This window comes from Ursus americanus, chromosome 10 (assembly GCF_024610735.1).
Source record: "Ursus americanus isolate L20-20 chromosome 10, mUrsAme1.1.p, whole genome shotgun sequence".
NCBI classification, from domain to species: domain Eukaryota; kingdom Metazoa; phylum Chordata; class Mammalia; order Carnivora; family Ursidae; genus Ursus; species Ursus americanus.
This window is the reverse complement of record NC_142136.1, coordinates 3645484-3658771: the sequence shown is the minus strand read 5'-3', so window position 1 is coordinate 3658771 and position 13288 is coordinate 3645484. Positions and strand designations below refer to the sequence as shown.

Below are 13288 nucleotides of genomic sequence, written 5' to 3'. Positions count from 1 at the left end.
TTTCCATCTTTTTCTCGTTTCTCCTTGAAATCTGCAACGTTCGTACCCACACACCATACATTTGCAATGACTGGCCTATTGCAATCATACATGTTAATTGTAATAAGACAGTAAACAGTAACCTCGTCCCCTTTGCTCCCCACTCAGGTGACTAGGTCCTAAAAAGTGCAGGGTCCAGACAATGGCAGGCGTGAGCTAGGTCTGACATGATAGAGATTTACATCAGAGCACTCACTGTGCTGCGATGCCCGAGAATTTGTGCATCACCCAGAACTGCTGGAAAACCTACAAGAGAGCTGCTTCACACTCAAAACTCTGGCTCATCATCCAACCTAATTGTTCAAAGGCAAATTCCCTTTTAAAGAGTGAAAGAACTGACATACACATACTGGGTCCATGGGGCTATTTCCCAGGCAAATGTGCATGTTTGGGATTTTGGTTTAATTACTCTTTGACGTGGAAAGATGGACAATCCATGAAGAAGTAAGTTTGAGAGAGAAGACGTGGGCAAAGCAGTGGGGGGAAGCTATGATCTCTACAAAGGCATTTCCATGTTACTGAAAAGCGAACCAAAGCTCCCAGCTATTAAATTACCTTCTGATGTCACCTCTGCTTGCTGGAGCTCCATTTGCTTAACCTGTTCTCAGGTGAGATCCCCAGCCGATGGGGTCAGGGGGGTTTCCACAGCAGGACGGAGGGAACGCATCAAAGTACAAACACCTGATTTAAAGTGGGGGAGCCTTCGTGTTCTTCTGCCCGCTCGCACATCCTTTCTTAGGGCTACGTCCAGGGTCCAGCCCCAGATCCTCTAGAGCAAAAGAGCATTTATGTATGTATTTTATTTTCATGAGAACTGGATTGACTCTATTTCGTTTCTTGGTATTTAACTACGTTTCTGTATAGCTAGTAAGCGAGTCCTTGGATTTTTAACAGATAAGTTGCTTTTAAAGTAACTCCTGAAACATATAATCTCCATTGCTCCCTTCAGGGGCGTGAGCTTGCATTCCACGCTTACCATGTCGTTCTAGTGCCTTCTGGCCACCCCTGATCTCCTCCGCATACACCTGAGCACAACGAGAGGTTTACTGAATCACTTACGTGTTATATAAGACAGTAAAACTCTAATTGTTAATATTAATTCACTGGTGTGGTTGCGGTGTGCAAGGAGGGGTCTCCGTTCACTCACGGAACCTTGGAATCGTGTCTATTTCCAGAGGCTGAGGAGTGACGTGGGACAGAGGCACTGAGCTCATGTTTGGTGATGAGAGATCGTAAGATGCCTTTCTGATCTGATGGTCATTAGCGAACCCAGCAGTGTGGTTCAGCTGCCAGTCAGCATTTTCACTGCTGCGAGGATGGAATCCATCCTGGGAACCCTTTGTAAGGATTTTAGGAGAAATGTTCTGCTTTTTTTTTTTTCAGATAATAAAATCATTCTATGACATGACCCCAAAACACGTAGTTCTTCTCAGGACTTATGAAAAATTAGAGGTTAACTCCAGGCAAGATGGTTCAACTAGCAATCAGATTTTATATTGCTGTTTGCCTGAAATTTTCAAAGAGGTTTGGAAAAATCATCAAGTAAGAAGGGCAAGCTTCACTCATTTTTTTTTGTTTATTCTAAAAACACATCAGGGATCTATTTTGTGCCAAACATTGTACTAAGGGGTATGGATTTTTAAAATAAAATGTAGGGTCTGTTCAGAAGCCTCTCACAGCGAGAAACATGAAAACTCCAGTGTATCCAGGCGGTGAGAGACAGTTTGCATGAAGACACGATTTGGGCATCACGAAACACTACTTACCCTCAAAGCTTGTGAAATGCTGTGTTTTTATTCATTTGGTTCTATTCTCCTTCATCTTTAAATACTTATCATGACCCACTAAATTGATTTCCCAACCTGTAAATATGTCCTTTGGAAGACTGGTCTAGCAGGTGCGATTTATATGGAAGGATGCGAGGGATTTGAGAGCAAACACAAAGAGAGAAAGAACCAGGGCAGGAGGACCCTGGCCCCCGTGAGCACTTTGTGGTCCATCCTGCTCTGTGGTCATAGGGTTTTGTGCGAGGGCATGGTGACACAGTAAGTTGTGTTTTGGAAAGGACAGATGGCTCTCTTTGATTTTTCTGGAATGGAAAATGGAAACATACACACTGTAATGGTGATTAATGAGAGATGCTTAGTTGTGGGGCGTATGGGAAGGGGACTCCCACCTTCCGACTGCCCTTTTGGTGGTTTCTTCCTTCTGTAGTGGATGGAATGAGAATCCACTTGAGAGAAGGTTCAGCCTCGCCCCACAGGGTCCCAGATGCTCCTCGCTCCGCGTATCTGACATCAGCGCTGTGATATGTCCCTGCGGCGGCTCAAGGGAAATGCGCTCACGTGCGCTTATGCTTTGGAGGCATAAGGAATTAGTGGCTCCAACCCGCCTGGCTTTGGTAAAGGATGCAATCACAGAAGCTACCAAAACACAGTCCACGTGGCTCGCCAAGAATTCTGACAACAATTTAAATCTATATAGAGATTTTTATCTTTTATTTTGTTTTTTAAAACGATTTTATTTACTTTTTAGAGAGAGAGGGAGCATGAGTAGGGGGGAGGAGCGGAGAGAGAGAGATAAGCAGACCCTGTGCTCAGCAGGGAGCCTGACACGGGGCTCGATCCCATGACCCTGAGATCTTGACCTGAGCCAGCTCAACCGACTGAGCCACCCAGGTGCCCCTATAAGGAGATTTTTAGCTCATTACTGAAGGCCTCAAAGCTGCTGGCTCGTCGCCAGCCAGCGTGGGCGGGTGGGGTTTCTCCTTGAGAGTTGAGCAGGGTCCCATCCTATTGTTAAAATACTGAAATGCCTCTGTAGCAGCTGGACATGACTGCTGTCCGGGGCCTGCAGGGTGTCCCGGCCCCAGGCCTGTCCGGTTTCTCCTTGGTTAGATGTTGACACAACAGGGGTATGCTCTATGCCTCTTCCGTTGGCCCCGGCCCGTGACCTTGTGGCGATTAGTATTTGAGATGGGTCAATTTTGTGATTCCTCCCAAACAAAGAATCTGAAAAGACTCAGCATACATCACTGCTGTTTTTTTAAACTTTCGACGATTTTACTCGTTCTCTCTCACCTGCTGTGACCACGCCAGTGAGATCAGTGTTCACTGCGAGTGTTCCTGTCCCGTGTGAACCGTATGTGAATCCGCAGGCCTCTGGTTGAGCTAAGGTGTATGCGGAGGAGATCGGGGGTGGCCAGCAGGGACTGGAACATGGCGGTTAAGGCTGAATGCAAGCTAATATCCCTGAAATGGAGCAACATGATTATATTAAGGACCAAAGTACTTACTCTTAAAGCAAATCATCTATTAAAATATAAGAGGGACTCAATTACTAGCTGTATGTAAAGGTGACCAAATGCCAAGAAACAAAATAGACTCGGTACAACTCTCATAAAAAAAAAACAAACCAATGCTCTTTTAGGCTCTTCAAAATCTGCGGGTGGGTATTGGTTATTTACGTACGCAAGGGTGCGGGAGCTGGGGGGGGCGCATGGGGGGGCTCCTCCGCTCCTCCTCCTCCTCACTCCTTACCATCCGTGACGCCCCGCAGGTGTCACAAGTCCTGCGTGTTCCCCATCAGAGAGCAGAAGATTATCCTCCTCACCTTTGCTTTCTGGAGAAAGCGAGCAGGACCCATTCACCTACACGAGAGCTGCCCAGGCCGACGGAGCTGCTCGCAGGCGCTGCGTTCCACGACTCCTGGATTTACATTACCACCTGGCACTCAGGAAATGTAAAAATAACAGCAATATAAATAACCGCATGACCTATGAAATTATACATGAGGAATGGGTCTCCGGGCCAGGCCAGCGTGGTGTTTAGATGTTGCTTGTTCGGCTAATTATAGGAGAGGCAAGCTACCCGAGTACGCGGAGAGGGAAGGAATTGGCGTGATTTGTTTCCCATTATGGCAGGGACAGAATAGATGGGCACAAAAGGATCCAGTTAGTTAAATTTAAAAGAAAATTGGCACAACATAATTTTCTGTGCATTTTTTGGGTTCTAAAAGCCTTATTTATACTGACAGTCATTTTTTAGCTTTACTATCAATACATTCTTCCCCTGCTCAGCACATATGTTGTTGAAGATATCACTCTATTTCCTGATTCAGTTGGCGTTTCTAGCGCAAACCCTCTCCTTGCACTTGGCAGGGGAGTGGGTGGCAGGAGTTAGGAGTAGGGGACAAGGAAGCATTTCCATTCTACCCCACTTAACCCAGAGGATAAGTGTTGGTGGCACTTCCTGCCGCAGAAGAATGCCTAAAACACAACTCAAGGGGAATTTTGATGTACTCAAGAGTGGCGATTTCTGAAGGGTCATTCAAAAGTAGGAAGGTGTGCTGGGGGCTGGCGCTAGGCTTTTAAGGTCAGTAGCCTTGGGCAGTTATGTTTTCTCAACCCATCCATCCTTTGCAATTGCTAGGGTGCTCTATTTTTTCTGTTTCGTAAGTCATTGTTTCCTATAGAAATACAAGCAAGTTGTGGGACGTGGCTGTGTCGTAAGGGTAACTGCACGGAAGCCCTGTGTTCTGTCCCCCCGGCCTCCCTGACCGTTAGACACTGAAGCCCGCTCTTGATACGTTTCTGCATCTATCAGCAAGGGGACGATGAAGGCTGGTTCACACGGCTGGGTGTGCTGTACAAAACCCACGCAGATGCGCGTGCACCCTTCCGCGTGAGCGGACACACTGTAGGAAGACCCACTCCGCTCCCGTCTCGTGTCTTGCGGTACCAGCCCACACGGGAGGTCGTCTGCTTATTTGAGGTTAGGATCAGACACAGTCTAGGGGACCCTTACACTTGACATTTGTCTTTCTCTGAAGCAGTAGGCTGTATGTTTGGGTTTTGCTAGCATGTATTTTTTTTAAAAAGTTTAATTCACTTCCTAGAAGCTTGTTATAGCAGAATGCAGGGCAATGTGGGGGTGCTAAATCCTTCTTTGTAGTTCTTCTTCACATGCAATAATGTAAGATTTTAGAAAAATCCGAGTTGTAGGAGACATTGTTCCTTGTAACTCACACTCGAGATGCCGATCTGGGGTCTCAGTGACCCCGTCCGGACTCAGTCACGCACATCTATGTGTGTCCGCAAGCACAGTCTAGCTGGGGCTCCCAAGTTTTAGGAACAAGAACTTGAGAAGTGGCAGGACTATGCCAGCCACGTCTCTCAGTGTTTGTACCTCTCCTTAATGCCAAAGAGGAAAAAACAAGCGGTTCCCTCCGTGCAGTAGCCTTCCTGGAGAGGAATTTTCCTATAGAGTTGCGGAATGAATTAGAGCCAGCATGAGTAATGAGTTGAAAATGTATTTTCACATTTTTTCTGCCTTGCATGGCACTCTCGGTATTAAATCAGTCAAACAGCGATAGTTTGTTTTTCTCCTGCGTTACTGAAACCTGGATCCTGTCTCCTATGTTTCCAAAATACACTCTAAAATTATCTCAAGTTAAGGTAACCAAGAGGGGAATGATGTGTTTAAGCTTTCTTCTTAAAGAAACACTCTGTGGCTCATTCCTTACTCATTCTCTGTGACCTTTCTGCGGCGTGCGTTGCTGTCAGCCTCCCTCTGCCCTCGGCCGTCCCCGCCCCGCCCCCGAGCCCACACCTGCCTGTTTGTGTCCACAGTCACCGTGCCCTGCTTTCCACTGCCCTCTCCCAGGAACGTCACTTCCCCTGCAAGAGATCTCCCTACTAAGAGATGCTTGGGTCTCTTCTACACACGTTCTTTCAGGCCTAATAAATGCTTGGGCTAAGTAATTGTGACTCCGTTTCACCCTCGGGCATGCGGCTGTCACTTGACTGTCCGCATGCACAGCCCCAGCTTGCCCTGGGTCCAGGCATCTCACTGGTGCTGACTTACTCCAGTCCCTCAGCTCCAAGAGACCTGCAACGAGGACCTCCCTGACCACCCAGGCTGCCCCTGCCCGAGGCTGAATGCTCCCCGCTCCTGTCTCTGAGCTCTCCTCCAGCCTTATCCAACTCGACACAGTTTTGCTAGAGTAATAGCATTTTACAAATGCAGTCTTTATGTTATGCCCTTACCTGAGCACTGGCTGGGCCCCGCTCCGGTGATGGTGCATAAGCTGCAAACGTGCCCACAGCGTGTGCGGAACCCAACTCCCCTCTCCTCTCCTCTCCCCTGCCTACCTCCCCTCCTTTCTCACCTCCCCTCTTCACTCTTCCTTCCCCTCCTCTCCCCTCTGTCCTCTCCTCCCTTCTCCTCTCCTCTCCCCTCCCCTCCTCCTCTCTCACCTCCCCTCTTCTCCTCTTCCTTCCCCTCCTCTCCTCTCTGTCCTCTCCTTCCCCTCCTTTCTTCTCCAAGCAGAAAGGCTATCCAGACCATTGTTTTTTCTGAACATTGGAGCTTATACCATGGCGGCAGGTGTGGGGTGTCTTTAAGAAAAAGAATAAAAATGACAAACATTTAGGGAATGAATGGAACATTTTTTTTAGATGAGGAACTAAGCAAAGCACATATTGACCAAAGCTGTCTTCTGCAAGCATCAACTGTGCATGCATTGACTGACTGACTGACTGACTGGCACTTGGGTCTTGGAGGTGGCCTTTACAAGTGAGGTTGGGGTCCGTGCTCATCACTCCATAGACTTCTGGTCAACCCACCTCTGACCATCTCTAGGCACCAAGATGCCACAGCCAATACTTGTCAAACTGATTGCAATTTTCTGAGATTAGAGGTCACAAAGCCATGTACAGTAAGATTTTTTTTAAACTGAGCATGCATGAACCCTGCATATTGGTGGGACAAGGATGAAATATTTATCAGTGATAATTGGTAACCCAACAGTGAAAATCTGAATGCACGCTGTGGGTCAGGAATAGATTTCAAATATCCCAAAGTCCTTTCTTGCCCTCACATTAATGCGCAGGTGGAAAGCACACAGCTCTGGCCCTTTGAATACATGGAAAATTTTCACCTTGCACAATGTGAAATTTTCCTTACCTCATAACTTTAAATAAGTAGAGATTAGAAACTCAAATGTCCGTTAGCAGTGGAAGTCCTTTCATGTTTCCAGTAATCTCGTGTGAATGAGGAGAAATGGTTACTGAGAATTTTCCATAATCATTCACATGGATTCTTCAGTTGAGTAAATCTGTCAACTCTTTTAATTGCAAAACATGTAGTTTCCTGTTAGAAAACAAAAATTTCTATAGCAGTTTTGTTGTGGTGATTCATTGATCATTTATTCTGTTTTCCTTTCTGTCAACAAAGATTTTCTTGAGCACCTACTGTGTGCAGGCACCGTTCTAGGCTCCCACGTGGCACTCGTGCTCCTTGTGCCCGCACTGCAGAAGGGGCACACAGAAGACAGACAGTGGGGGTGTGCTACGTCTGCAGCGAGAAGGACCCCACAGGATGCTAAGGCAGGGAGTAGGGACAGAGACAGCTGGAGCAGAGCGAGGTGCTGTCTTCTGGAAGGTGGTCTGATTTTAGCAGAGCCTGAACAGCACCAGCTCCAGGCTCCCTCTGGAGAGTGAGATGTGTTCGTGGATGGTACCAGGCACACGTGCCAAGGGGGTAGTTGGAAATGGGGTCCAAGGCGAGCAGAGGTGGTGGATGGTCTCAACCAGGAAACGCCATGGGGTCTCAATCTAAATGAAATAGAAACCAGTGGAGAGACTTGAGTGGGAAATGGCATGATCTGACTTAGGTTTTAAAGCAAGGTTTCTTGACCTCAGCTCCACGGGCATCCTGGGCAGGAATTCCTCATCTCGGGACCTGGCCGCGCCTTGCTGGGGCTTCAGAGCACCTCCGACCTCTACCCACCCGATACCAGCAGCAACCCCCTCCTCCGGGGTGAGGGCTGGTGACGTCTCCAGACACGACCAAATGTCCCCTGGGGGCAATATCACCTTCTCCTGAAAACCAGTTTTCAAAGGATCACACCCACCCCAGTGTGGTATTTTAGTCATATAAAAACGAACACAGCAAAGCTGAAATTCTTCCTGTATTTGCATTTAGAGATTTGCTAGAACTCTCCCACTAGATTAAGATTCAACCTAACTGTGTCCACATTGCATACTTGTATTTAACAATCGTAACCCAGGGTAAAGGCCACGGCTTTATCTTTGAGTCAGATCGCGGTGTGATTCACTTCTCCCGTACCTGTGCAAACAGCACCGGGCAGGGGTCACAGAGAAATCTGTTTACGAGTGGAGAGAAAACAGCACAGGTATTCAGGCCGACTCTCGTGGAGCACCCAACCGGAGGATGCCACTGAGCCACGCAAACCACTGATTACACAAGACGCGAGCTGCAGAGTGACTCAGACGTGCCTTCAGTCTTCCTACGGGATTGCACAGCGCTCCCTCCTCTACTTGTTTGCTTAGATTTACAGAGTCTCAAATATTTTCTTTTGGTGTGACTGTGACTGACTTTTCTTCACCCTCCAAATCCCAGTGGCCACTGCTTGGAGGCATGAAGAGGCCGCACAACTTCGCTCTGGATCATTCCTTCTAGGACTCTGCAGGCAGTACGCTTCTCGTGCCTGTGCTGTTGTAACGCAGACGGCCTCGGACTCAGTGCCCGCGTCCTCTGGACTTTTCACGGCTGTCATTCCTTCAGTGCCCGAGTCCAGGGTCACAGGCACGCGCTCAACAAGGAGCATCGCAACTGCTCATGACCCTTTAGAGCAGAATCAAACCGTGGAGGGTTCTGTCTTCACCCCTTGTTGTGGCTGAATCCTGGCAGAAACAAGTCGGGGCACAGACGCTTTGACGTGTTTGGATTTCACTTGGAGCAGGGGTGTTGATGAGCAGAGGCTGACACGGAATTTCGTAAGCCAAGAGCCGTGCCCACAATTCATATGCATGAGTAAGGACAACCCCGAAGCGGAGACGTCTACATCGATGTTGCAACTCCAGTTCGGCGGCTGGAGTAGTGTTCGACCTATGGCTCCCAGTTGATTACCACTGAGGCACGCGGATCCAATCAAGCCACAGAAAAGCAGCTGCCTTAGCCTTTAGTCAGCAAGTGAAATGACGGAAGACTTTACACAGAAGGGCCAAGCGTAGGAAGGAGCGTGGGTGGACGGTGGAGCTTGCGTGCCTCGGTCTGAGCCCGGCTGCAGCCACCAGCTGATTATGAAATGTTTGCACGTAGGTTAACCTCCCCAAGCCTCAGTGACCTCATCGTGAAAATGGGTGTGAAAGGGACAGCTCTTCAGAAGTAGGAAAACCAGAGCAAAATCCAGTGTCACATCTAGGGGGGATGGGCGCGTCATAAATACTTGGGGGATGGTAATTATCATCAGAACAAGGTGAATGATTATCATTAGACTGGTCATCAATTCTTACTTTGTACTTGAAGAAGGACTTCTTTCCTTATTCCAATCCAGAGCCATCCCCAAGTAGACCTATGCTTTGAAGATAAAAATATAAAGAAATTTTAGTAGCTAATGTTAAGAATCGCAGCCTAACTCATATGACAAATCTAAAAACAATCCTTGGCTACAGTGTAACCTACTGATTTGGAAATATTTTTAAAACTTTAATAGCAAAATGGGACGTTTTGACTATGAATATATGCATTGTTTATCAGCTAGAAATTGGTTAGGAGGGAAGCTAGCATCTTGTTTATACCAAGAGTCTACACAGTGTCTCAGAGGATTGGGTTTCGTCCGCCAGAGGTAAGAGGACCGTCCCCATTTACCCAGTGAGGGACGCCCTGGTTCCCAGCCTTGGATAAGCTCCCTTTGCACCAAGAACAGAACCTCAGCTCCTTGCTCGATGACCTCCCATGGCCCTGGGCCAGATGCCCCCTGTCCCACCTGCCCTTTGCTTCCACGTGCTCAACTCACTTGGACGTGACTTCCCAGTTCCTTCAAAAAGGTGAGCTTTTCTGCTTCAGGTCTTCACACACGTGGAATGTTGTCTTTCTACGTGGCCAGTTCTTTCCCTGGTTCTCTGAGCCTCAGTGAAGCCCCTAGAGGTGCCTCCCTGACCACACAACCTGACACGGCGACCGCTCACCCCCGCTGCCCCTGAGGGTTTGTACCCAGCCAGGAGGTCTCTGCTTGTGTGTGCGAGGTGAGCCACAAGCCATCGGTCTGTCCCGGTCATTACTGCATGTGGAGCACCTGATGAGTGCGAACACGTCGTGGGCCTTCAATGAACTATGGAATTAACGAGCGAGAAAATGGCTGGAAGAGACGGAGATGAGTGTCTGTGTCTGGAGAGCGCTTTAAAGCCAGCCCTGTGCTTCTAACTTCCAGATTTCTTTAAAAGGCAAACTAGAGGCGACCGAATGAGATACGTAGTTTCTCGGTGCCAGCCGGCTCAGTGTTGCTCGATGTCGAGAACTCAGGTGTTTTTCCCGTCACCTCTCTCAGTTTCATCACTGTTCTCACGCACACTGGCTGAGCCAAAGTTTTTCCACTCAAGTGCAGGGAGCCAGGAGCTGCAGGGGCTCCCTGGTTGCTTAAATCTCAACGCCCCCACCTGGTTTTCAAAGCCCTGTCCGTTCTGCCTCCATTCTATCCATCCAGCATCCCCTGCTCTAGACAGCAGCACCCCTTCCCGTGGGGCAGACCCGGCTCCTCTGTGCGGCACGCTCCACCTGTAAGTGACGGGTCCCTGTGGCTCATCTGACGAGCCTCACTGGTGGGGACAGGGGACACTCTCGCTGGTGGGAATGCGGACAGCAAAGCAGGGAAACGGGTCAGGACGGAGCGTCTGGATACATGGCCACAGCCTGTGGTGCTGTGTGAGTGTGAGGCTCAAGCCAAGAGGAGATCACGTCTAGAGGCCAGAGCTAGAAAGGATTGCGTCAAGACCGGCCTGGAGAGGCAAGCTCTGGAGGGCTGGCTTTCTCCCTTTTTTCCTTCTCTCCCTCCCTCCGTCTGTCCTTCCTCCTTCCTCCTCTTCCCTCCATCTGTCCTTCCTTCTTTCGATCCATCCTTCCTTCCTCCTTCCTTCCTTCCCTTCCCTTCCCTTCCCTTCCCTTCCCTTCCCTTCCCTTCCCTTCCCTCCCTCCATCCTCCCTCCCCGCTCCATCCCTCCTTTGGGATCACTGGAGATAAACTGTTCTGCCATATGTAAAGTATAATAAAGCGAATCATGCTTTTTATCCCTTTTGAATAATCTGTCAGCCTGAAACCTTAGGAACGCCTGACCTGAAGGCGTCCGAATCTGCTGGTACCAACGAAGAGCGGACGCAGCGTGCACACCCTCGATGTTGCACAGAGGCCCTCCAGAATGTCCCTGGGGAAGCAGGAGCCAATCCCAGGCACACCGGGCCAGCCCGAGGGAGGGGCCCTGACTCCGAGAGAGGAGAGGGGAGGGGGGCCAGGCCGCACCTGACGCCACGGTAGACGGCTGTGCTCTGGTCCTTTGTAGACCCTGTCTGAGTGTAATGCAGGAGACATCGCTCCAAACCCTGGCATTTGTTAGGTTTTACTTTATTGTTGCTACATAGTTAAAAAAAAAAAAAACTTCATTTGGCTCTTCAGCCTAATTTGGATGATGGCTTCTGTGTTCGTCAGTCTCTGAGCACTCAACATGGGACATGCAGTGAACAATTAGGTAATGTCAGTGTACAGAAGCAGAAGTAGTATTTTGAAGTTGAATTCTCCTAAATGGATAATAACAAATTTTGTAATGCTACTGAAAGTATATTTCTTATTTTTTTTTATTTTTTATAAAATATTTTTTGTAAGATTTTATTTATTTGAGAGGGAAAGTGAGAGAACACGAGTCAGAAGGAGAAGCAGACTCCCTGCTAAGTGAGGAGCCAGATGTGGGGCTCGATCCCAGGACCCTGGGGTCATGACCTGAGCTGAAGGCAGACGCTTCACCGACTGAGCCACCCAGGCGCCCTATTTCTTAATTTTTTAAGCCTATACAAGGGTCTCTACTTAATTTAGTAATTGAGAAAACTTCTGAAACATGAATTTACTTCCATATCTCTTTTAGGACACAATGTCCTCAAGACAGACGGTGCTCTAGTGACAGGTTATTAGACTCTGACATCAAAAATTCTGTATAGATCTGTTTGAAAATAATAAATTATGAAATTCATTATCACCACTTAATATTTCCCATTATGTTTAAGAGTGTTGCGGCAAGATTTGGTGAAGATTTTGTAGGCCATAAATTTAATTAAGGTTGATTATTAATTTACTATTTCAAATATAATTAATGTTTCATTTGATGAGGTTTATTATTTTCTTCTACTATTTCATTAAATTATTTGGTACATTTTATCCAAAAAGAACAATCCTTTCTAAAATTTATTTTAGGTTTTGAGACTAACATGAACCTAACTGGCCGAGATGATGCTGGTAGATCAGAAATTGCATCTGAGACTCAAGATAGAAATGCAAATAACCATGGAATTCAATTATCTAATTCACTCTCGAGTGCTATCGCTGCTGAAAATGGGAATTCTGTCTCAAATGGTAAGTGCTTTTTAAACTCAGAAGTAAATAGATGAAAGTATTAAGTTCTATCAACTTTCTAGGGAGGATGGATTTGAAACATAAAAATGAAGGGGGCTTACAAACTGGAACATAGGTCATAAACTTCACTGTAGGATATATTGTAGCATTTTATTGGGTCGGTTAGAGAATTATAGTTGGATTTCATGTTAGTTGACTTTTCAGAGATTGTCGTGAACTATTTGATATGTGGGAACCAATATAAAATGAGATTTTACGGAACAGAAGGAGGAGATGGGTTTGCTCTAACGATATTTTTAATTTAAAAAATACCTTTTTCTTCTCATACCTGAGTAGTGTGGGGGAAATTAATATTGAAGTTATGGTAAACGCCGAACTGGACTTAAGTATTTAACTGGAGTATAGTGAGGAATGTATCATCTAGAAAGTGGTTAGACTGTGTGTATCCTAAAATTATCTAATAGTGGCTTAAACAAATAATGTATTTCTCTCACACATAAAAGCAGACCGTGGCTGTTGGGGAGATTTTCCTGAGAACATCCAGAAAAGTTGGCCCAAACTTCCCTAGTTGTTTAATCTGACTAAAGGCACTAGAAAACTATTATGACAATGAGATCCAGGGAAGAAGAGACTGAGGAAGGGGTTTGGAATGCAGTGGGGACCAAGCAAGGAAGCTTTCGTTCTAGGCTTTTCTCCCAGCGACATTCAGAGCACTCTCCTAGTCCATAGAAGCCAGCTGAGCAGTTGGACTGGACTTCTGACAGCCTCCTGGACTGTAGGGACAGACTAAGTCCAGGGTCTGCCAAGGCCATGGGTCGGAGCCTTGAGT

General features: G+C 47.3%; 1 protein-coding gene across 2 annotated transcripts in view; it reads left to right on the top strand.

The window, feature by feature from the left end:
* Nucleotides 1-13288, top strand: part of MYO16 (myosin XVI) — a 580200-nt gene that overhangs the window by 527170 nt on the left and 39742 nt on the right. For both annotated transcript variants that reach the window (XM_045772942.2, XM_087864977.1), the window contains exon 33: nt 12301-12459. In XM_045772942.2, coding sequence (XP_045628898.2) covers nt 12301-12459 — 159 coding nt within the window. The remainder of the gene's footprint in view (nt 1-12300; nt 12460-13288) is intronic.